Here is a 26,260-nt window from a genome sequence, read left to right on the forward strand (position 1 = left end):
GGATTTTTAAGAGGTCGGCTGTTTTTATTATTTGTTGTTCTTTCTGGGTACCGCACGTCCTCTTCCTCTTTTCCCTTTCCTGTTCACTTGTTTGCATTTGAAGTTGTTGGGTAAGCAGCTGTGAAGGATCATCACACTGTAGTTTTTGGTTAGCCAGGTTTCTGTGATGAATAGGATGTCAATCCCCCCGTCGCAGAGTAGGTCGTAGATCTTGGGTGCGTGTTTGGACATTGATCTGGCATTGATTAGGCTGCAGTGTAGTTTCCTTTTTAAGGTAATTTGTTTTGTTATGGCTTGTGTCTTTGGGTGGTTTTGTTGGTGGTTCTCCCTGTCGTGTGTGGATTGTTGAGCAAGCTTAATTGTTCTAGTTTCGTCATTGAACAGATCGCTTAGGTTTCTTATTGGGTTTATTGCCTGCTCTGGGTCTTCCTCAGCTTCAGGACAATGTTGGAAGAGGTTCCCTTGGTGTTTGGTGATGTACGAGGTGAGGGCGTGGTTCCCCAATCTTTTAGTTGTTTCATCATTTTTTCTTTGAGGTTCAGATATCCTGCTTGCATGTATGACTTTGTTCTGGTGGACTATCTGTTACGAGGTATGGGGTAACAGTGATTTTAGACTTTTCTGGGGGGCTGTTCTTATTCTAGTGCTGTTTATGGGTGTGTGTTCTGTTGGTGTTCGATATTTCGGCAGCATGGAGGTCGGTCGTGGTTCCCTTGCGGTTGTCTCTTTGTCTTGTTTCTCTTGAGTCTGCTGGTTCTTTGGCGTGGCATTGTCTGTTCCTCAGGTATCCATCAGATTGCCTCACAGTTGCGAATGGCTTTCTGTGGTTGGTGGTTCTTTGCTTGCCTGATTTAGTGGTTGTTTGCCTCACATTTGGGAACCACTTGCTGTGGTTGGTGTTTGCAGGGGTTACAGGAGCAGTTGCCCTCCTGAGTTGTTTTTTTTGTGTTTGTCTGCTCTGTGATTGTTCTCCTCTGTGGCCTGGAGTTACGTTTTTGGAGTGGTTGTTTCCTTGCGTGTTTTCTTTTAGTGGTAGGGTTGTGGGGTATTGGGCGTGTCTTAGTCTGGTCGTTGGTTGGCGGTAGTCTGTGTTTGTTGTGGTCTAGATTAGCTGGGCCTGATGGTTCGCTGGGGGAGGGTGATGGGGTGGGCTAGACTAGATGGGGAGGGGAGGCGTGATTCTTTCATTGGAGTAGTTGTCCACTAGACTATATGTGGGTTCTGTCTTCTTAGTTTTTCAGGTCGATTGGGGTGGGGGGTGTGAGGGTGAGAAACGGCTGAGCAAATAGTATGCCTAGCTGTGAGCATAGGTTGGCCAGGACAGTTCACCTAGGTTTGGGGAATGGCTAAGCACCACAGTTCACGGAGATGTGAGAGCGGTTTAAGCAACACAGTTCACCATGATTTGAGAAATGGCAACTAAACAATTTGACTAGATATGAGAGCAGTCTAAGCAACACAGTTTATGTAGATGTGAGAATAGTCAAAGCGAGGCCGTTCACCTAGATGTGAGAAGTGGGTAAGCAATAAAATTTGCCTAGATGTGAGAGTAGACTAAGCAGCACAGTTCACCTAGATGTGAGAGTAGACTAAGCAACAAACTTAACAATGGTGTAAGAAATTGATAAACGGTATAAATGGCCTAGGTGTGGAAAGCTAACGCACATGGTCTGTATGGGAGGTGTGGTTGTCATATAATTGTGGGTGCATGCATTCGATTGTAGGATTTTCGGCAGTGATGTAAAAGAGATAAGAGTACTAAGAGAGGTTGGTCAGGTTGGTGGGATGCAGTGATTGCTGCCCACCTGTCTATACCACACTTACTTTGTCAGTCAGAGCACGTCGACGGCTGCAGGCTTCCAACTTCCCCGGCGGACACGATCTGGAGCTGCTTCTTTAGGAGCTGCCCTTTGCATTGGGGCCCTTTGCCGAGGGCTGCCTGGGCAAAGCTGCACTGGAAGTGCCTTTGAAATACAGGTGTTGCACGGACCAACGAGATTCAAAAGGGCAGAGAGACACCTGACTGTGTTAGCCAATTGCAAGGGGGCGTGGACAGTAATAAAGCCAGAACCAAACAAAGGACTACGCTGCAGAGACTGCACAAAATGGGGTGGGAATCCACAAAAAACATAAGATAAACCCCACAGAAAACGATTGATATGTTATGGCATTTATAGTGCGCCTATACACAAGTGTTTCAAGGCGCAACGAGGCATGGGAAGAGGAACAGAGGGAAGACGGACAACAATCTTACTAGGCCAAGTGTCATTCAAATCACGCAAGTGCAGGGTAAGGGGAAAAGTGCAGGGGGGAGGGGAGAGGGCAGTGGAGTACATAGGATAGATAGACTAAATGAAAACAATAAGTCCAAGTACGGCCAGCTGATGGAAAGTGCAAGGGCAAGTGCAGACATCAGGTGTAAAGTGCTAGTGGGGGACTGTAGGGATACAGAAAAACAGTCCCCAAGTGTGGGGGTTGCCAGGGAGGCAGTGCAGGTGTGCAACTGGCAGGGGAGGGATTTTAGCCTGATGATCAGAGGGTGGCCAGGCAACCCGTGTAGTTTCAATTATAGTCAGGAGTTCAGCAGGGGAGAGGCGGAGAAAAAGCAGAAGCAAAGGGGAAGGTCTTGAGGTGCTTCCGGAACCGGAGATGGCTATCCTCAAGTTTCAGTGAGGCAAGGAGGCTGTTCCAGAGAGAGGCCCCAGCTGAAGAAAGAGATCTACCACCAACTCGTTGCTTGGAGAAGCGACTGACCGTGAGGGAGTTGGAGGCGGATGAGCGAAAAGGTATTTAGGAATAGAGAGTTGAAGGTATTGAGGCCCCAGGAGGCCTTGTGGACAATGCAGAGGGTTTTGAACTTAATACTCGCCGCCACTAGGAGCCAGTGCAGAGATTTCAGTCCTGGAGAGATACGGTCCCTGGGCTTGAGGCCAAGGACAAGTCTTGCAGTCCTGTTCTGGATGAGCTGCAGAGGGCGGAGAGTAGAAGCAGGCAGATTTAGGAAGAGGTTGTTGCAATAGTCCAGCCTAGAGAGAACCAGAGCTCTGGAGACAGTGAGCTTCTGGGGAAGGAGAGGAAAGGGAGAATACCTCTGAGGAGGTGCAGCTGGTAGTGCGACTTCTTAGAGATGTCAGAGATATGAGGAGAGAAGGAGTGTGTCGAGTTGAAGATGACCCTGAGGTTTTTAGCCTCGCAGGTGGGAACAGGAAGAGGGCCAAGAGAGGCCGGCCAGAGAGTGACAGGAAAGGATGGACGTGTCTGCCGATGATGAGAATCTCAGTCTTGCTGGCATTAAGGCAGAGATCATTGGCGGCACACCACTCCTGGATAGCAGAAAGACAGTCGGAGATGAGAAGAAGAGGTGGCTGGAGGTAGCCTGAAAATGAGCTGAGTGTCATCCGCAAGGCACTGAGAATTGGGGCAAAGAGTGGCACTGGGGTAGGCACAAAGTGCCGGCTATTGGTTGAACAACCAAGGAGAGAGGTTAGACCCCTGGGGAATACCACAGGTAGAGAAGGCAGAGAGGAAGGATCCAAGTTGGACCAGGGAGGGTCGATCAGAGAGGAAAGAAGTCAGCCACGTCGGGGCCTGACCGGTGATACCCAGGTTGTCACAGAGACTGTTGAGCAGGATGGTATAGTTGACCGTGTCAAAGGCAGAAGAGACATCAAGTAAGATGAGGACACAGGGGGTGTTGGAATCAGGTCTTCACGGAAGTTCAGGAGAGCAGTTTCCATGCTTGTGGCAGCTCTGAAGCCAGACTGATGGTCATGAAGACAACCAACAGATTCAGTGTGAAGATTAAACTGGGAGATGGCCAGCTTTTCCAGACGTTTGCCCAGGAAAGGAGTGATGGAGATTGGGAGATAGTTAGCTGGGCAGGACCGTTCAGCAGAGGGTTTCTTAAGAAGAGGGTGCACAAGGCAGTGCTTCAGGGGGGATGGGAAGACTCCAATGTCGAAGGAGTGGTTGCAGAAGTCGGCCAGAGCAGGAGCTAGGGAGTTGATGTGGTCCTTGATGGTTTTGTAGGAACAGGGATGAACCTGTTTTGACGAGACTTTCATAGATCGGGCTTGTCTAGAGACCCCATCTGTGGGGGGGGGACAGGGGAAAGGCAGAGAAGGAGGGAGCAGAGGTGGCCGAAGAAGGGCCAGAGGAAGAGCATGGAGCAGAGGGAGGAGGGGGAGAGGAAGAGAGAAAGGACAGGATGTCCTGAGTTTTAGAGATTAAATGTGAAGCCACAGCCATGCAGAGGGCCTGGGATGGGACAGGAGAGGTAGACACTGCAGCAGGATTGGCCAGTTCCTTGCAGATTTTAAAGAGTTTGGCCAAGTTGTTAGATGCCGCAGAGAGGTGGGCTTGGATGTGGGATCTCTTCTTGATGTGGACAGAGAGACGATATTGCCTTTGGAGCAGGCGGCAGGCCAGTTTGTCAGAGGATGTTCCAGAAACCCGCCATTTACTCTCAGCCACCCTGCACATGCGTTTGAGGGTGATGAGGTCTGAGTCGTACCGGGAGTTGCACTTGGCTTTGGGCATCAAACGGATCCTCATGACAGGGGCAAGAACATGGAGAGTAGCAGATATAGCAGAGTGGAGCATGGAAAGGGCTGTGTCAGGGTGTGAATCAGCCAAAGGGCATATGGGGGTGAGAAAGTGGCGGCGAAAGCCTCAGCTGAGACATGCTTCATGGGTCGGATAACCGAGAAGGTGGGTGGCAGTGCTGTAGGCTTTGCCTGAGGTGTAGTGAGGGTGAGCTGGGAGGAAAGGAGAAAGTGATCACTCCAGGAGAGAAGAGTGGTGAGAGGATTCGAAAGGGCAAGGTCTGAAGAGATCAGAACATCCAGAGTGTGCCCTGCAGAGTGAGTCGGGCCAGAGGGAGAATAGAGAGTGAGAGAGAGTGGCAGAGGTCGCGAAAGAGTCATAAAAAGCACACCAATCCCTCCACAAAAACAGGCCCAAAACGTATCAATGTAAAACTACTCACTGAGCATCAACCAGCCCCTAAGACTGCTTTTCAAGTGGTTTCCTTACAGGATGCTTCTGGATTACACTCAGGAAGGCAAGTGGAAATGGCTACTAGGAAGAGAGGTAGAGACACCTGACTGTTTCAGACAATTGCAAGAGGGAGAGTGGGGACACTAAGAAAGCCAGACACAAACAAAGGACTACACCACAGAGACTGCATACCCTAGATGCAGACCAGCTCAAAAAACGAGGCGGTGGGTCCACATAAAACACAAGATAAACCCCACAGAAAACCACAAACTAGGCAGAACATGATTGCAAAAAGCACACACATCCCTCCACAAAAGCACCTGAAACGGGCCAAAAACGAATTGAAATAAATGTACATGTACTTACTGAGCATCAACCAGCCCCTAAGACTGCTTTTCAAGTGGTTTGCTTGCTGGATGCGTCTGGATTCAGTTGTATGCCAGGACAATAAATAGTTAATAAAGAAGCATCCTGTGAGGGTGCCCCGGCAACGGGGGCCCAACAAAAGGCTAAGCACCGCAAGTCCGCGGGCACCGGGAGCGCCGAACGTTCGGGCTCCTTGGCTGCCAGGCAGGGCGCATCCTCCCCGGCGCCATCAACCACGAGCCAATGCTCTGGCTCGGGTAAGAGGAAGTCCGAGAACCAGGCGAAGCTTCTGGAGAGGCCCCGGTTGATCTCAAAGATTCCGGCAGAGGGGGAGCGAGGCTCAGACCCTCCCCCCAAGGTGAAGGCCCCAAGCGTCCAGTAGGTGGCGATGGCCTTAATTCACCCTGCTAGGACCTCGATTGAGGATGTCACCGCGGCCCTGGCTCAGCCTGTGGAGGCTACACCAGTGGAGGCGCCCTCAGGACCCAGAGTCTCCCTGCCACCGCGGAGGGAGTCGTCTTTCAGGCCCATTGAGAAGACCCCCACGAAGTCCTCGTTGGAGAAGGTGGGGGAGGGGCTGGTGGCCATCGTGGATACGGACAGGACCTCTAAAGAAGAGCTCATTGAAGTCGTGGAAGAGGCCCAGCCCATCGGGAGGGATCCCGATGAGGGCGACGACGAGAGCGACGGTGTCGCCGACAAGGCTCCTCAAGAGCCCTCGCGCCCGTCGTTTCCGGCGCCGCAGGACACCCCGGCGGCCATTTTGTCAGCGATTCAGTCCTTATGCTCGGAGATAAGGACAAGGTTGCCCTTTCCCCCGATGGAGGTACCTGAGCCAGACCCGACGGGGAGCCAGAGCCAGGACCTTCGGAGAGTCCACCGCATAAGAAGAGGAGGATGCATCCTACGCCACCTCTCCCACCTCTGCGGCCTGCTCTGCCTTCCCCCCGGTCTACTACCCACGGGATGATACAGGCACGGACACGGCTTCGACAGGTACAGATGACGACGGAGGCGACGACGGGACGTGTCCCCCGTCGCCCCCTCCTCGGGCGTCCCCGCCCGACGAGATTGGATCCTTTCATGCCATGATTTCCAGGGCATCTGAGCTTTTTCAGCTCTGCCCAGAAGAAAAGAAGAAAGAAGGGTTCCTTTACCAACGGCGCGAGGCTAAAAGGAAGACGGTCCTCTCTGTACCGCTTCTTGATGACATCTGGGATGAGGGGCTTGCCCTCCTCAAGAACCCTGCCACGGCGCCGGCAAAGAGGGACCGGTACGAGAAGAAGTACCGGGTCCCCGACACTGCCCCCTTGTGCCTTCGGGCACAACGTACCCCGGATTCGGTCGTCTCGGCGGCGGCAAAGAAGAAAGCTGGGGGGCATCGGCCCGGACATCAACTTCCCCGCCGGACGGCGAGGGCAGGAAGTTGGACACGATGGGCGACGGATCATCTCATCCGCAGCGACGACTATCAAGGCGGCCAACGCCCTGGCTATCGTAGCCCGCTACAACAGGGAGTTGTGGTTCAAAATCACCCCTCTGTTAGTCTTCCTTCCGGACGTCAAAAGGGCTGAGGCCCTTGAAATCCTACAGGAGGGGGAGATCGCTTCGGACCACGCCATCACAGTGGCAACGGGCATCGCTGACACCAGTTTCCGTCAGTTGGGCAACAGCGGTTGCTTGAGACGACGAGGATGGCTCAAGGCCACGGATTTCCACCAGGACGTACAAACCAAGGTCTTGGACATGCCCTTCGACGGGAACAACCTGTTTGGGAAGGCGGTTGATGAGTCCCTTCAGGCCATCAAGACAGACACAGAGACTGCCCGGGCACTGGAAGTGCTCCAACAACGACGGCCGTCCTTTTCGGAGCTCCAGAGGCAGACAAGGTGCCTCCAAGGGATCCGGCAGTGGCTCCTCCACTTACCGCCAAGCGGCAAGATCTTCATCCCAGGAAGCCTACAGGGGACGCGGCAAGTCAGGTGGTGCCCATCGTCGTCGACAAGGAGGTCAAGGGGGCAAGGCGGCCTCCAAACAAGATTGAACCGACCGTGGGGTCGGGCCCCCGCCGAAGCAGCCCGGTGGGAGGCCGGCTGGCGAGGTTCATCAGTGTGTGGGAGTCCATCTCCACCGACCGTTGGGTGCTGGACGCCCTGGCCCAAGGGCACGCCCTCGAGTTTCAGAAGAAGTGCCCTCGTATTCCACCCGTGGCCAGGAAGGAAAATCACGTCCCTCAACTACTGTTGGAAGTAAGGGCGATGCTCAAGAAGGGTGCCATCAAGCTTTTCCCAAAGAGGCTTTGGGGCTCCGGAGTTTACTCAAGGTACTTCCTCGTAAAAAAGAAGACAGAAGGATGGTGCCCCATCCTGGACCTACGACGACTGAACAAGTACATCAAGGCACAGAAGTTCCGTATGGCCACCCGCCAGCATGTGCTGGGACAGCTGGAGGAGGGCGATTTCCTGTCGTCGTTGGATTTGGAGGATGCGTACTTCCTCATCCCCATTCTAAAAAGACACTGAAAGTTCCTCAGGTTCGTGGTCCAAGGGCGGCACTACCAGTTCAAGGCCCTCCCGTTCGGATTGAAGTTGGCACCCAGGGTGTTCACCAAGTGCCTCGCACCGGTGGCGGCGCGGCTGCGCCTACAGGGGATCCACGTCTACCCCTACCTGGACGACTGGCTCATCCGGGCAATGACAAGGGAGCTCGCCGTGGAGCACACTGCGAAGACCGTCCAGCTGCTCACGGACCTGGGATTCTCCATCAACTTTCCAAAATCCCACCTGGTTCCGTCGCAAGTCACCCTGTTTCTGGGAGCCAAGCTCGACACAGTGGCGCGGCTGGCCTCGCCGTCGGAGGAAAGGACCAGGACCATTCTGGGCAAGGTGCAGCATCTGCTGGCCACGGACATGGCCAGGGTAAGATCTATCAAGTCCCTCCTCGGGATGAGGTCCTCCTGCATTTATCTAGTGCGCCTTTGCAGGCTTTGGATGAGACCCTTACAGGAGTTCCTCGACGCCCGCTGAATCCAGTTGATGGGCAGCTTCGAGGACAGGATCCCTCTCAACGAGATGTTCCGTCAGGCGGTCCGGTGATGGGGTACCCGCTCTCATCTGTCGGTGGGCACGGACTTTCAGACCCCAGCTCACCAGGTGACGACGGACTCCTCCCTGGAAGGTTGGGGAGCACACTCCGGAGATCTTCACGCGAGAGGCCTTTGGCTCCCGGAGGAGAAGTCTCTCCACATCAACATCTTGGAGCTCCGCGCGGTGTTCTGGGCCCTCGGGTCCTTTCTTCCGTCCCTCAAGGGCAAGGTGGTGAGGATCTTCACCGACAACACCACCACAATGTTCTACATCCGGAAGCAGGGCGGAACCAGGTCCCCGGCCCTATCCAAGGAAGCCCAGGATCTGTGGCATTGGGCCGTCGCCCAAGGGATGTTTCTGGTGCCTCTTCATCTGGCAGGAATAAAAAACACGATTGCCGACTCACTCAGCAGGGAGCTGCGCTCGTGCCACGAGTGGGAACTACGCCAGGATCAAGTGCATCGGCTCTTCTGACGATGGGGCGAACCCCAAATCGATCTCTTCGCGACGGCAGGTTCCCCCAGCCGAGGAGCATGGGCGATTTCTCGTTCCCCTGGGACGGCCTATTTCTTTATGCGTTCCCTCCGCTGCCGCTGCTGCTCCGGCTCATCAACCAGCTCAAGAGGTCCCGGTGCAGGATGATCCTCGTCGCACCGGCATGGCCGAGACAGATCTGGTTCCCGGACCTTCTGGACGTGTCAACGTCCCCACCAGTCAAGCTGCCGACGGACACAGACCTTCTCTCCAGAGAAGGAGGCGCCATTCTTCACCACAACCCGGAGTCGCTGAACTTGTAGGCCTGGCTCCTGCAGCACTAGAGTTTGGAGGGTACGACATCCCAGCCGACTGCAGAGAGGTTCTTGCAAAGGCCAGGGCGTCCTCAACTCTCAAGTGCTACGGACATAAATGGAAGAGGTTCTCTGTCTGGTGCCGTGCACAGAAGATTAACCCTCTGCGGATTACAGCCCCTCAAGTACTGCCGTACCTACTGTCGCTGCCAAAGCTGGACTGGCTCACGCCTCCATCAAAATACATCTGGCTGCAATCTCCCGATATACCAGGACGACGGGTCGGGCGGCCTTGTGGTCTCATCGCCTGGTGAAAGAATTCATGAAGGGACTATTCCGATCATTCCCGCCGGTGAAGGCTCCTGCCTCGGCGTGGGAACTTAATGTGGTGCTGACCAAGCTCATGGGGGCCCCATTCGAGCCTATGCATTCGGCGCCTTTGAAGTTCCTGTCATGGAAGACAGCTTTCCTCGTGGCCATCACCTCCGCACGACGAGTGGGAGAGATCCAGGCCCTATCTTGCAAGCCTCCATACTTGACTTTTCATGACACGAGGGTGGTGCTGAGGACACACCCATCCTTTATGCCCAAGGTGCCGTCGGACGTCCACTTCAACGAGCCCTTGGTGTTGCCAGTTTTCTTCCCGTCACCTTTGTCGCCGGCCGAGAGGACTTTGCACTCGCTGGATGTAGCTAGAGCTCTGAAGTTCTACGTGGAACGCACGAAGAGTTTTTGGAAGACGTCACAGCTGTTTGTGAACTTTGGGACTGTGAATCAAGGGAAGGCTCTCTCGAAGACTTCCATTTCCAGATGGCTCTCCGGCTGCATCATGCACTGTCACCAGTTGGCAAACCGACAGCTGCCCGGCCGTCCGAGAGCCCATTCGACCAGAGCGATCGCTGCTACCACGGCGTTCCGGTCTGGTATGCCCCTGCTGGACATTTGCAGGGCTGCGACGTGGAGGTCGACGCACACCTTCACAAGATTCTACTGCGTCGATCGGGACTCCAGGGAGGAGTCCAGGGTCGGCCAAGCAGTGCTGTGCAACCTGTTCTCCTAAGGTGAGCCTGGTGAGGAGGTAAGAGTTGCTTAATGTTGAGTTGTTGTATTGCTTAATGTTGAGCCTGTTGCCACCTCCCATGGTTGTGCATGTGTGTACTGTTATGTATTCTCTTATTCATGAGCATGTGAATCCATGCCAGACCCCATGCTGGAGAAGGAACAAGTTACTTACCTGTAACTGTTGTTCTCCAGCATGGGTCTGGCATGGATTCACATGCGAACCCTCCCGCCTACCCCTCTGCGGCTCTTTACTTGGTCATACTGCCACTTTACGTGCTACCAAATCTGAGGATGGCTGCCGGACACGGGGCTTAGGGAGAGGGCAGTCATTGGCTGGGGGCAGTATAACCCAGAGACCAGTGATTGGTAACTACTAAGAAAGACCGATCAGAAACGAAACTGATGCTGATTTTTTTCTATACTGAGGATTCCCGGCCTGACGACGGGGAATATTCATGAGCATGTGAATCCATGCCAGACCCATGATGGAGAACAACAGTTACAGGTAAGTAACTTGTTCCATATTTATATATTGCACTAAATTTATGTAGTATGTATAATACATATTTTAAACATTTCACATTTCGTTTAGCATATCATATATTTGGTAAATATCCCATTTGAGATACTTGTGGGATAATTGTGATTTTTACGGCTACATATATTGCCTGCTAGCACATGTATGTTGCTTATCCTTAATGCCTTACATTGGTGCTGCAAAGGAAAGTACATACCTAATGGAATCCTGTGCAAGTTCAATAGCAATGACCATCTTTTTGGAAAATATGGTGCAGCCACACCTGGCATTCTGCTCTGGGTCCCCAGGTGGTGCCTAGGGACGCCTCAACCCATTCATATGAGGGGTTCCCTTATCAAAGTTGAATACTTCATTCAGTATTTAACTTGACTTTTTATAGTATTCAAAGACTATAGCTAGTGTTTTTGTGTCAATACTGTAGTATTGATTTTAAGCAGCATACTATATGAAGACTATTCAGCGTGCTGAATACTAGTCAATTACTGATGGAATACTAATCAAATACTTGTTTCTAGTCTTCATTTAGTGCCGAATACTACATTACCACTATTGCCCACTACTGAGAAGACAAAAAAAAGATGAAAATAAAATCCTCCGTTTCCGTGTGGGTTGTGGTGTTCTGTACGCACACCTAAAGTGGCCCACGGCCTTCTGTGCATCACCTTTGTGCTCGGTAACTATAGTGTGAAGGGCAGAATTGACACCCTAGACATCGGCATTGCTTTCCAGATCCTTAAAAATCTATTTCTCCGGCTTCAGCCATAGTCCTAGCAACTGCACACCAAGCATACCTTTTAGATATCTATTTAATAGACACCTTGCATTAAACGACCGAGGGACTCCTTACAAGTTAAAACGTAGCAGGACTTTGTTACTGTCGCTTTACTGCCACATTTCTGCACTGTCGGATTATGAGTTCCACAGTCAAGTGGAGGAGATGCCTCCAGCGTCTGGCTGAAGGTATCTACTCCACTTTGCTGGCAAAAACTGGAGTTATTACTATGGGCGTAATTACCACCAGTGGTTATTTCTCCAAAATCGGCATAGAGTCCTATAGCCTCCAGAAATGGGTGGTAAAACTGACACTACCCATAAGTACTCTGTCAGTAAATCCACTGTACGGAGTGGCGGTTACTTAAACTGGGTTCTCTGTATTTGCCGACAAACTCGTAGTGATGCCCAGAGGCAGGTTCACTTTCGCTAGAGATTCGGAGCCGTGCTTTTATTTATTTGTCTTTTCTTCCATTTACCATCTGCCTTCGATCCTTTGAAGCGTTTACTTTTCTCCAGGAGGCAGACTTTGCTTTGCACTCATTTTGGGCTGTGTATACAGTTACATCAAGAAGCAGAGACGCATCACTCAGTCGGAAACATAACTTCATCGGAAACACTGGACCAGGGCAAATCCATTCTCTTTGTGTCTGCGGCTTTTGTTTGGCATTTCAGTTTCTAATTAACAGGATCTTTGTTTTTTTTGTAAGACCTTCTGAAAATCATAGAGGGAGAAATTGGTCATGTGGCTTCAGAAATATGTTCCTCCACAGTGAAAGCAGGCGGCCTGACATCCCACTTAGGCGGTTCCTGGAGCTGCTGCCCGGCCACGCGGGGGAGGGCGCTGCTTTTCTCATGCAATGCCCACATCTGGTTATTTGAGCATGTGTTACCCACTTAAACGTGGCTGTGGTCTGGCATTTTAATCAAGACTTCGGTCAATGTGCGTTTTGTCCCAAGGACACTGACATCATGTTCCTTTATATACACTCTACGTGCAATCTTCCAGGAAAACGAATTATACACATTTCTTTAGGGTATACCTTTGATTTTGAACTTGCTGACAGATGTGTTTAGCTTTTCAAGAGCTCCATGTGGCGACTAATGATGAACGCAGAGGTTAAGTGCTTTTTGGACAGATGTTGTTATACATTCTTTGCAATGGGAGAGAGGGAAATGGAGATTAATTACTAAAACCCTTATATATAGAATAATATGTCCACAGATGTACACTATAAGGATATTATAAGCCAGGTGGGAGCCTTATGCAGTATAAAGGGTTAATCCTTGAGGTCTCACTCAAGAAATCTATCGCAGACATCGGAAAGCCCCGCATCCCGGCCATCCTGCAAAGGGACTGGCCATCTGCCTGGCAAGCGGGAAAACACTAGCAGCAACCTTATTTATTTAACCGTTTATTGGTGATTTATAATCGGGCACCATTTCGGGCAAGGCTAATTTGAAGGGTGTAAAAGTTAGCCTTGGAATTAGGTGAGAGATGGGGAAACAAAGGTTCATGCAAGCCATCATATCCATTCTTTGTAATAAACGGGAGAATATAGCAGCACATATTCAAAGATGCTGCCTCAACCTGCTACCTTATGACCTGACTCACTAGCCCTATGAGGTGGCTGCAAGGCGACATGTCAGCACCCAAAGAAACTCCTTAGTAAAGGACCCCAAGTAGCACAGTGCCACATCCTTAGTGCTCTATAATGGGAGCCCTTGGGCAATTGCAGTCGATACACTGCAAATGGGTTCTATTGGATCCAGTTGAAGAACCTGCCATTTTGCGACATTCGATTGTTTATCTGTACTGGAAAAACAAGGGGAATTCTACTTGCAGACTAAAGCAAATAGACACAATTGGACAATAACAGCCAGTTAGGGCGTGCAGGAGAAATCACTTGGATGGTATGCACAGCTGATATTTCGATGTAAAAAAATGTACATATCGGCTGTATCCAATATTAAACATTTGTAACTGACAACGTTCAATTTCAACTAAAAAGAGAACTGCAAGGCAAGCGCGTTTGTATTATCCCAACGCTGTACCTGATGACAGTACATCATTTCATATATTTTTGTTTTACTAGATGCACTTGATACCATTTCAAAGCTACAGATAAGTGTTTTCTTTCTGGGGGTTTTAGGAGTTCTACATCCATTTGGTGTTGCCGTAGAGGGGACATATGTTCCTGTGTTCTTCAGGGTTAAGTCCAGTGGAGTGTTCCTTCTTTCCCCTCAGCATGACTGACTCTAAATCTAAGACAAACCTTTTTAAATCCTGCTTTACAGCCACCTCAGGAACATCTATGTAGAGACAAACATCAAGAGTGTCTCTATTGCCCATATAGCCAGACCATAATCTTGATTCCTGTTCCATATGTACATCCTTCTCCAATAAGACCCTGAAGGGCAGACACAGGAGGCTTGTGGCTGGCTGGAGGGGGGAACTGTGGGCCTGAACTCTGCTTACGTGAGCAGCTGTGCTTCACTGCATCACAGAAGGCCCCTAAAGCGTACTCCCTCCCACAAGAGATCCCATAAGGAGGCTTTCTGTGGGAAAAGAGTGAGGAAAGGTGATGCCGCCCATGTTCTGCTAGCTCCTGAAAATGCTGCCCCCTCGAATACGGCTTCCTCGTCGTCGCACAAGTCGTCGGTTTCATTGAAGTCTTTGATGTCAAAGATTTTGTTGATGAAGCAATCAACCACTGGCTCCTCCACAAGTCATTCTACCTCGAAGTCAACCTGGTAGACGAAAAAAATCTTCCTCCATAAAACCAAAACCGTCTGGGGTCCCATCAACTCCTTCCTCGTCAACAACAACAAGTTCAAGACCCACCACATTCACTCTGTCGATGACTTTGATGGCAACCACCAAATATCCAGTGCCCATCCTGTTGATTACCTCATGGACGACCTTGTCGATGGCGTACACACATCCATTGACGATGCCTTCACTGCATAGATCCCCAAGATTCCGCGGAAGATCCAAACAGCTGCTCTTCACAATCCAACCTTCTGTTCCACCTACTTTGCCTGGCCCATCCAATGTGCCTCCTGAGGACATTTTGGATCACGTTATTAACACAGATTTTAAAGGCTCAGAAACTCTTCTCAGAAGAGGAAGACAAGCCAGCTGGGTGGCTACCTGCACAGACCCTCCTGTTCCACCATCGCCCAGCCAGCCTGGTCCCACACATCCGCTGCCAGAGGCTCATTATCTTTCCATGGGTATTCTGTCCACTCTCCAAACACTGGTGTTGGAGCTCCAAATGGGAGTCCCTCCTCCATTAGATCTGGGTCCTATGCAACCACAACACCATCAACGTCTCCCACCATCATCAGCAGAGCCACATCCTGAGGTCCTCTCAGACTCTGATGCAGACGTACCCCCATACACAGCTTCCACTCACTCTTCATCCTTGGACGAGTTTGATGATTTGATACCCACAGATGGTGAAACAGAGGAACTTCTAATTAGGGACTCTCCCCAGATGAAATGTAGGCATTCCATGTCACCATGACAAGGGCAGCTAAAATATTTGACATCCTCCCAACTGTGCAAAGGAAGGAGGGATTCCTATATCAACGAAGGGAGCAGTCACCACATGCTGTGGTTTCTATTATGATTATGGATGAAATCTAGGAGGACAGCCTGCTGGCCATCAGAAACCTGTTTACTGCCCCTTCTAAAAAGGACCACTGTGATCAAAATGTCTATGCATTCAACCTGGACCTGACTCTGATGTGGCTGCTGCAGCCAAAAAAAGTTCCAGCAGTCTGTCTTCGTTATACATGGTACCCACTATCAAGGAGGGGAGACAACTGGATGATTTCGGCAAGATGGTTATCTCAACTGCAGCTACCACCATCATAGCCACAAATTCCCTTGTTATACTGGCCAGATATGACCCGAACTGTGGTACCAAATCTTCATCCTGTTAAATGAAACTTGACGGCAACCGTATCTGACGAATGAAGGTTGCGCGTGTGCCGATAAGACGCGAGAGAAAGCAAAGCATTGTAAAGAACTGAACATTAAAGATACAAAATAACAGAGTGGTCCGGCAAAAGAAGATTGTCCAATCGAAAGTCTCTGTGCGAATGTCTGATGCCGTAGAAGCGGCGGGAAGAGAAAGAAACTGAGATGCAAGATTTGAACTGTTGTTAGGTTTCATCCCGATAGAGGGAAACCTGGATGTGAGAGATATCTTTGAACTTTCAAATAAGTACTCTGCTCGAAACTACATTTACCAAGAGGCCTTGGTGTAGGAGAGGAAAAGTGACATTTGAGGAAAGAAGGTCGAAGTGGTCATGCTGAGGTAAGTGCAAAAGCCGTGCAGCTTTGAAAGTCTTCGACAGCGGAAGGAATGTGAAAGGAGGCTTGTGCCGATGCAGGTAAGCCTATGAAGGTGTGATTGAAGCATGAGGAAGGGAACCCCCACAAATTGTGATTGAAAGGTTTGAGCACCTGTGGTAACCAGAAGGAAACAAACTTTTGTTGAACTGTATTACAAGTTAAAAGGTGACCTGGACTGGAGTGAGAGAAAGCCGAGAGGTCCAGCCGATAAACGAGTGACTTTTCGTAGAAGGCCAAGAGGGCCCTGGTCCACGAAACAAACTGCATTCTTGTGTCCGAAGCCAGAGTGCATCACAAGGTCCAGGTGTGCTTCCTTACCCAGTTCTACAAAACTTGGGAAAGGGAGTTTACTCAGGCATACTGACATTTCTTTTGAACACTGATTTTCCTTTTTGCATTACACATTCCCTTTACACATGTATTGTATTAGAAAGAGGTCAGGCATTAGGTATATTAATATAGGCCATTTTATTTTGACCAAGGACTGACTAGGACTGTATTTTCTTTTTGTTTTATGGTCGAGAATATTCCCATATTAGCTACAGGCAAGATAGGAGTTGTCCAACCCCTTTTAAACCATCAATAAAGGTTTTGAAACCTGCAGCTCTTGTGTCAGTGTCTACCTGTGATACCGTGCCTCCCTCACACAAGCCAGACATAGATATTTGCAATGAAGGGCATTGCAAATGCCTCACATTCACAAGCAGCAGATTCCTACAAACAATCGATGGGATAGGATATTCCTGTGTGCCTTTCCCCGTTCTCACTCATACCAAGATTCCTGCACACTGCTAAACTGCAGCCATGAAGACAGATCCATGGGGGCCTGCCATTGCCAAGACAGTTCTGGTTCTCAGAGTTTCTGGCTCTTTCCTCAGCCTCTCCCATTAGGTATCCACCAGTCTACAACCTGCTGCCCAGGGACATGGGCGCAGTCTATCACGACCCGGCCTCGCCCAACCTGACGGCCTGGCTTCTGCATCTTTAGATGGCTTGGTCCCTGCATCCTTAAAGTTCAGCCATGTCCCTTAAGGGACATATTGGAGAAAGCTTGTGCACATGTCTACCATGTCTACCATCTCTTGCTACAACAGTAAATGGAAATGTTTTAGATTGTCGTGCTCTGATCATGAAGTGGATGCCCTCCACTTCCAACCACAACAACTTCTGCCATACTTGCGGTTCTTGGCAAATCGAGGTACAGCCAATGCCTCTATGAAAGTTCATCTGGCTGCATTATCCCACTTTACGTGCACTTGGTCTACACTCAGGTGGTCCCAGCAGCTGAGCAAATAATTTATGAAAGGTCTTTTCTGTTCCTTGCCACTAGTCTGAACACCGACCCCCGTTTGTGCTCTCCCGGCTGATGTGCCATTCTTTCAAGCATATGAATCAAGCTGATGTTAAGATGGCTTACCACGTGACCATTACCCCAATCCGCATGATCTTATTTTCCAAAGGTCCTAGGTCCTACTGAGGATGAACCCTACGTTTAATTTATAAAGTGCCATCATTTCTTTATCTCAATGAGCCATTGACATTGCTGGTGTTCTTTCAGCTCTTCTACCACACCTGATGAGTATTCTCTCCACTCCCTGGATGTCATGCACCTGCTACAATACTACATTGCCCATACCAAGCCATTCCTCACAACTGTTTGTTGCCTTTGGTCCCACTATTGTTGGTAAGGGACTGTCAAAGTCATCCATCTCCTGATGGCTCTAGGCTTTCATATCATTTTGCCATCAGCTTGCAAATTGTCCACTTTCAGGCCGGCCCAAGGCACATCTACAAGGACTTTCTCATCTACCCCTGCCTTCCTCTCTGGTGGTCCTCTGGCAGACATCTGCATGGCGGCTATGTGGAGGTCCACGCACACCTTCACCAAATTCTACATCATCGACAGAGAGTTGACAAACAGACAAACAGACAAGCAGTCCTTTGACATCCATTTGCTAAAAGGTGAGCCATATCCTCCTCCTGTTTTTTGCATAATAATGAATGAGTATATTTATAATTGCTATTAATTTATTCTAAAAGTATATGAAACTATGAAGGATTCAATGCTGGAGAAGCAATACATTACTTACCTGTAACTCCTGTTCTCCAGCATTGCTGTTTTTCATACATTATATGCAAGCTTCCTGCCTGCCGCGCAAGTGGCTCATCTTTCCACTATTATGCTAATTTTTCCACTATTATGTGGGTTATATATGAAGGTGGCCTCCAGGGGTGGAGCTATAGGAGGCACTGTCTATTGGCTAAAGGGTAAATGACCTAAAACAAAATTAGGAGAACACTAAAGTGACTGCAGTTTCTTTGGTTTTCTTATGAAACAGCTTTAAAATTACTGAGGATTCCCAGCCTGATAACGGGGATTGTTCTAACCGCATGTGAATCCATGAAAGCCACCACTGCTAGAGAATAGGAGTTACTGGTAAGTAACTTATTCCTTATGTTTATTATTTAATAACGTGTTGAACCGTGATGATCCCAACATCTGTAATGTTCTTTTTTACTGGCCATAACGTTAACGTTAGAAAAAATCCCCCTGATCTAAATAATTTTTTATATTTATTTATTTTTCTTCTTATAATGCGCCAGAGACCGTAGGCATCAAGGTGCAAAAAGACTGATAGCAGTGAGAAAGATCAGATATCTGGGTTATTTATCTCATTGAAACCGAAACGTCTTCAGGCATTTTCTAAAACAATGCAAATCTGAAATCAGCCTCAGCTCAATAGGTAGCTTAATCCATGATATGGCTGCTTACATTGGAAGTGAGCAACCACCACCCTTTACTGGCCTAATATGGGGCAATGAAGAAGCATAGAGTCACTATACCTAGTGCTCCTGGCAGATTGCAGCAGCTAGAGACCATCCCGAAGATATGTCGGGGCTGAACCATATAAGCACTTATGAGCAATTGTGCTAATTTTAAAACTGATTCTCTCCTCAATAGCCAACCAATCCAAATCTCTTCTATGTTCAGAGATTGGGTCATCTCTTTTGATACCTTTTATGATACAGAATGCATCATCCTGCAGTACTTGTATCCTATGGATGCATCCCTTATTTGCTCCCACCAAGATAGCATTACAATAATCCAACCTCGGCATGAGCACTGCTCTACTCAAGGTAATACAGTTTGCCTGAGAGAGGAACGGTTTAATTAATCAGAGCAATCTTAGATGGTATTTCACTTTGTTCACAACATTACTGATATGAGCTTCTGAACTCGGGGAAGGCTCAAGCGTAATGCCTAGTGTTTTAACTTCCGTGACGGTGTGGATCAATTGTTGTTCGATCTGGAAGGCTACAAATTCTTCATTCAATTTCGCTCACATTGTGTGGACCCAAATATGAGAATCTCAGTCTTGGATCCATTTATACACAATCCGTTAACCGTCATCCATACCTTAATTGATTCATAGATGAAGGAAACCTCCTCTGAATCTTTACTATAATCCCCACATAGTTCCATGACTAGCTGGGTATAATCTGCATAGTTTGCGAAGCAGATGCCCAGCTCGTCTAGTAAGTAACACAGACGATGACAGAACACATTGAACAAAGCCAGAGAAAGACAAGCCCCCTGCGGAACTCCACAGCTAATGCATTCTGGCTCAGAGTTTTCCTCTCTCCAATGGATATTGACCATCCTATTTCTAAGGAATGAGTCCATCCATTTAATTACCGCTTCTGAGCAGTGTCCTACCTCTGCAAGCCTTTTTATTAACAAATCATGGTTCACTAAATCGAAGGCTGCTGACAGATCCAAAAGTATCAGCAGCCCCAATTTAAACTTGTCCATGATAGTCTACATTCCTGTCTGAAGATCTATTAAACCACTTTCAGTGCCATGATGGGCTCTGAACCCCAACTGTTTTTGGTGAAGTATATTGTCTAAATAATCTTGCAGCTGCATAGCTGCAATTTTATCAATAATCTTAAACATGAATGGCACATTTGTAATAGGCCTCAGGTTGTTAGAGTTTCTACAATCTTGTCCTGTTTTTTCCAGCAGCAGAGTGACCACCACCCTTTTACAAAGGTCAGGAACTTCCTTATGTTCAAAATATGCATTAATAAAACGCACGAGGAAAGGTGCAAAAATCTCAGCCTTGTCTAGTATGATTTTTACTGCAGACATCCCCTGGGCAAGACGTAGGTCGCATGGTTTTGAGTGTAAAATCATGCTATATATATCTACTTTCTGAAATGTGAAAGAAGATCCAACAATATTTCCAGACTTCTCCCTTAGGGGTTGCTTATTCTTCCTCTTTATTTTTGTGCAGCTTTCTGCAATTTTAATCTGGGCTGACTGTCTTTTGTTAGCAAAAGCTTTTTGTAGTGCAATGCAGTCTTCTTTAGAGGGGACAAAAGGATTTAATTGGGCCTTGGGTTTTTCCAATTCTTTAAATAGCACATTTTTTGGTATTATTTTTGTAATTTGTTTTCTGGGTATTACAATAATTTAGTTTGGCCTCGCAAATTTCACTTCTACAAAGCTTATCCAATGCTTTCCCGAAATCTTTGTTTTCGGGGGTAGGGTTTTTTCCCCATGCCCTTTCTGCTCTTCATTTTTCCTGTTTACGTAACATTAAAGTTGGTGAGAACCATTTTTGATTGTTAGTGTGTTCTCCAACAGTTTTTGGTTTTAATGGGGCTATACGATCTAGTAGATCAGTCAAAGCCAAACTATATTTAGATGCCAAAGACTTCGGTGTTTCATCATTGGTCGTAGATGTAATAAGTATCTTCATACAACATTCCAAATCATTATCGGAAATTTTCTTGCAACCTTTTTTTTTTATATATTCTGTTTCTATGTAAGTACAGACGGGAGTACACATTCCAGACTGACAAAAAAATTATCAGACCATGGACATGGAGTTACTTTGGACAGCGTAACTGAATGATTTCGGACCATCACCCAATCCAGAATGTTTCCTTTACAATGAGTTTTTTTTTTTTTTTTTTTACAAGTCAATGAAAACCAAAATTCTTAAACAATTGTTCCGGGCTCGTAGCCTCTGAGTCCAAAGGATTCCCTAACCACCTGTTAAATCTCCCAATACAATGTTTGAGCTAAAAGGTTTATTCATATCTGCCAAAATGGTCGACATGTCCTCATAGAAGGATGGGGTATCCTTAGGTGGGCGTTATAGTAGAAAGATGTTAACACAGTTATTTGGGGTAGGTGTTGTTTTTCACCATTAACTATTCACAATCTGTAAATGAAACCGGTGTTTGAAACAAGCCCAAATTCTGTCTGGCTAAAATCGCCACCCCACCTCCCATATTGTGTTCTCTATTCTGACCTACAAATGTATAATCAGTTGGAGAAGCAGGATCAATATTGGGGGCGCTAGACATTTTCAACCACGTCTCAGTGAGGCACATAATATCGACTTCATAATCCACTACGTGATCTTTCACATTTATGGCGTGTTTATCCAAAGATCATGTATTAAGAAGTACTATTTTGACTTTCTTCATTTCTCCTTTATCTTCACAGAAAACTACTTTTGCCACATTCGTTGGGATAGTAAATGCACTTCTCAGTAAGGCGAGGGCCAAAAAACACAGATTCCCTGGGACCCGTGGGCCACACTCAACCTTTAGACGAAACAAACAATCCGTAAGGCAGCTCTGGCATGACCAGCGCGCGGACTCACGCAGACTGCCTAAGCCCAGACACACCACCGCTGACGTGCCTGACAGGAAATGAAATACAGCAACGGACTAAAAAACAGCAGGGATTTGTAGTTCCGGGAAAAGGATCAAGCACGCTGAGCAAAGTTCACAATATATTCTTGCAGCAATGTGGAAATATGAATTACAATAGTATAAGCGTCTCACTAAATGTTCACAAATTATTTAAAAGTTGTCAACTGCTAATATTAAAAGAACAATTTGCTAAAATATACATTTTACAACTACTGTATTGTAGATCTGTAATAAGATGTTGGGTTTTCTATTAAAAAGGTAATTTTTGGATGCTTTATTACTGAGCTTTGGCCCACTTGACCAATTTGTACCAAACGTTCCAAACAAATATGCAGAGCACTTTCAATGTTTTGGGAAAGTCTAGTGACATTCCATCCAGAGGAAGGCTGGAGGGGGACACAATTAAAGTGAGAGGCAAAGATATCAATCCTAGAGGACATTTTAGCCAGACCATAGCACAAACACCACTAGATGACTGGGCCCCAGAAATGGCAGCGTAGTTGGCATGTGGGCAAACTTGAAATCCTAAATTGATTTGGTGAAAATCCGTTCAGAATTTCTTTTTTTAAATCCAAAGAAAGAGCGGTTTCTTACACTGGATCTGCAGACGGTCTTCAAGCCCACATTTTGATTTGAATCTAGGAAGTCACTGAGTCTCGCAACCAACTTGGGTCTGCAGACTATGACACGTGTCCATGGGCCGTGCACTGCCAAACATTTTTAAATGGTAATTTGTCGGTTGTGGTAAGCCCTGGCCCTATGAAGTTCAAGACTATGCCATTGAGGGATGGACTAAGCCTCTTTAAAAAAAAAAAAAAAAAGGGGGACACATTTTCCACATGGTCCATGGATCCAACAATAGGTTTGCAGAACCCAGGGAACCAAATGCCTTCCTAGTTGTAGAAATTCATAACAATGGGTGGTGCAAACAATGCAGGAAGACGCACAGTACTCAAATGACATCGAGGCAGGTTATGCTGCGGAAGCCCCACATATAGGGTTACTGTGCACCAGGCATTTCTGCATGCGAAGTCCTGTGGGCACTGCTTGTAGGAGATACTTGCTCTGAGGAAGACTGCAGGACATGCCCCGAGTGTACTCAGGGAAGGTTAATATTCTTGGGGCATGGCCGGACACCATGAAATATAGGCACTGCAGATCAGAGCACTGCAGCAAAGCCCTGTGGGCACTGCATCTGGTATATGGCATCTGCCCAGACACTGTACTCTCGATCTACTCACTGGACAGGGCCTGAGTATGTGGCCCATCGGCTTTGTACGCCCTAAAATAATTCTGCTGTCCTCTTTTCCTTCAGGCCGTGAACACATAGGTGATATTATATGTGATTCTATCAGTGATGTCATTTATCATGTCATATGTGATGCCATCTGAAATGTCATGAGAAGTACATGCACTATAGCTGTGTTGGCATCCGTAACAGGTTTGTGTTTTAGGATTTGTGTTGTAACCATAATGTCTCTTGAAATGATGTTTTTCCAGAGACCCTCAGGGTGGACCACCTAGCCTTATTCTGATTACTAAAATGTTCTGTTGTCTGGATTGAAAGAATTATTATAGCATCCACCCATGACCGCAACAACCAATATCCCTTCTCATCAAGAGTGTACAGCCTTTAATCCTCAGGGAATGTTAATCCACATTTAAGTTGAGGTGTTCCTCAGAGCACTGCCTTTCCACTCCTCTTATTTCGAGTGTACTGCTATCTGTCCTTAATAAGTTAATTTGAGGAGGTATTCTACAGTTATGAGGATGACACTCACATTCTATTGCCCTGGAAGTTGTCTACTTTGGGTCATCCTTGTGTATATCACAAACGCACCCTTGCAATCTAGCACTGGATGAATACAGACATGAAAGCCCGGTGTGCTCTTGGGCCGCTCTGACCCACTGTACAGGTGAGAATCTTGGAGAATCTCTAGACTCCTACACCGCTCTGACGCCACCAATTCATAGTGTCATACAGGGGTTTCCCATTTGGAAGGCCTTGGGTGGCTGTCGTGGCATTGCCCTAGTCCCGAATTTATTATGCCAATGCTTTACATTATAGGCTGCCCCAGTGCTTAACCAACAATCTTTAGAGTCCTCCAAATCCCTCTGCAGAAATGTTCACCAAAATCCCCCTCAACTTGCAGGCTTTATTACTGTATCGCTCCCTTCACTGGCAGGTGATCAAGCAGGGAGTTATTTTCAAGACCATGTGTATCACACATAAACCTTTACTGCGCAGACCCCTATTTACCTTAGAAAGAACCCCAGTTCATGTAAGCCAGAATGCACTGTGTGTGCAGGATTTGATTATAAAACAGAGTCAGCCCAGTTTAAACAAACCAGGTTAGGTGGAAGCCTTTTCCCAGTGCAGACACCCTGGTCAGGAAGGAACTCCCATATTGAACAAAGACTCACTAGTATGCCCTCAAAGTCTGAGCATACACAGAGAATATCTCACTCTAGCAAGCCCTCTACATTGGTACTGCATGATCGCTGTGTAGAGTTCCTAATTAATAAATGCAATATCGCTGTGCAGAGTTCTTCTGTAATATTTAAATATAGACCTATTGTGCATTAAAATGGTTGCATGACGATAATGTTCATATATCAAAGGAGATCTTACCTAACACTTATTAGACACCAACACAAAATCACCACCAGAGAATAGGAGGTGAAGTCGCCATAGTTCTGAAGATTCACCTAACTATGAAAGTTATCCTTCCATTCACATATAAAGAGGTATATCATCAACATGTGACGTCATATTTCTCGTACTCGGTCAAGGGATCTCATAATGCTAGATAGCCCTCCCTTATGTAATCCTACCTTTTCTGACTTCATCTCTAATCTGGCCTCACTACTAATATTGACCAGCTGGTACATTTATATGAGAGTTTTATTAGCACCCAGGGAGAGGTGCTGGCCAACCAGCAGGCTAAGAGCGCGGGTGGAATCAGCCTGAAGTTGTCTGTGTTTGTGTCTAGCCGCCGTTTCCTCTCCCCTAGGTCTACCATTGTTCTGCATGGCCTAGCCCCTCTAGCCCGCCTTACGGCAATGGGCCACTCCTGGAACACATGCCACAGGCTTCTACCCGCCCATGCCCCCGCCCGTTCTACTTTCCTTTCTTTAGCTTCCAGGCTGCCTTGCTCACCCATCATGGCCAACATGGAAACAGAAAAGGAACATACTCCCTTTGCCATTTTTATTAGCAACCATCTTTGATCATATATTTATTTTAGGTAAATTGGGCACGCTGGGTAGCTGTGGCTTCAATTTCCTTAAAAATAACCCTTTTAGCAACCCACGCAAAGGCCCTCAGTGTGATAAAAGCTATCACCCCATTGTTCGAGGGGGCAGGCAGACAGGGCCTATAACAGCCCTGAGGACCCATCAAGTCTCTGGCTGGTGGGCTCCTACGGGCCCTGTTGGCCCCTTAATCAGTGGTGATTGCCATATTAGTTCAATGAATTGCATAGTTCTTACTCAGCTGGTTAACCTGCCCACCCATTCTCATGATCACACAGTAGATAGCATTTTCTATCATCCTTCCTAAACCTCCACAGCCCGTCTCCAGGACTAACCATTGGGTGGGTCAGAGGGGGGGGGGGGCATCTCCTCAAGTTTGAACCAGAACCGAAAAAATCTCGAACTAAAAATAGTAAAATTCCAGTTAAGAAATGGCCAGCAGTTTTTACTTATTGTATTGCTCCATTAATGGCCCTTCTGGTACTAGTTAACTTAAATAACCTCAATCCTTCTGAGATGTTAGCTGCATCATACATTAACATTTTAAACCCAACTGTTAGCTCCTGTTACTGTTAGAAAATATGTTTCAGAAAATAATGTGAACCATTCCCTTTTGCAATGAAAGATTTCAAGCGCACAGCCAAGTATAGGTGGCATAGTACTAAAATTGCAGTGCTCTTTTGTAGTTTTAAGCAGAAATCACGTCTTTTTTCCTGCCAGATTGAAACATGCTTCAGTGCTCTCATTAATTAACAAGAAAAGGTGCGACACTATGAGCCCAGCAAGCCTTCACCCAATTTCTGAGTCCCTTTTCCTTAGAAAGATCATTGAAAAAGCTGACACTTTTCAACTAAGGAAATTGGAATTGGTAAACAGATCTTGAGGGTAGATAGGCTGGTTTCCGCTCAGTGCTGATGCATTGGTCACTTCTGTCGTATAGGGCACCAGGAAGGTGGTTGGCAGTGGTGGCGTCGGCCCGTGGGTGCTACTAGATCATGGTGTTCATGGACTCACTTTGGGTGGTATATATTTATGGGTGCCTTTTGCACTTTTGAAGGCCACTTTAATTGTGATAAGGATAGCCGTATCTCTATTAGAAATTGACAAGGGACAAAAAACAAAGAGGTTAATTTTCCTTGAGGCATGAGATAAATTAAGTCATGTGTAAAAGTTGTACGCATTTTATGTTGCTCCTCATTTTCCTGCATTTGTATGCTGGAGAATGGGTACCAATCATGATTTACGATTCTGCACCCCCTGCTTCTTCTCTGTGCCAGACGAATGTGATGGAATTCGC

General features: G+C 47.5%; 1 protein-coding gene across 1 annotated transcript in view; it reads left to right on the forward strand.

Annotated features, from left to right (window-relative positions):
- The window catches only part of MTX3 (metaxin 3), a 225,098-nt gene extending 203,259 nt beyond the window's left edge, over window positions 1-21,839 (forward strand). Inside the window, exon 8 of the mRNA XM_069627403.1 lies at window positions 21,497-21,839. Within this exon, the coding sequence (XP_069483504.1) occupies window positions 21,497-21,546 (50 nt within the window). The 3' untranslated portion in view covers window positions 21,547-21,839. The remainder of the gene's footprint in view (window positions 1-21,496) is intronic.
- Window positions 21,840-26,260: the final 4,421 nt, after the last annotated feature.

Source organism: Ambystoma mexicanum, chromosome 6p (assembly GCF_040938575.1).
Source record: "Ambystoma mexicanum isolate Mex_15411 chromosome 6p, UKY_AmexF1_1, whole genome shotgun sequence".
In the NCBI taxonomy this organism is placed as follows: Eukaryota; Metazoa; Chordata; class Amphibia; order Caudata; family Ambystomatidae; genus Ambystoma; species Ambystoma mexicanum.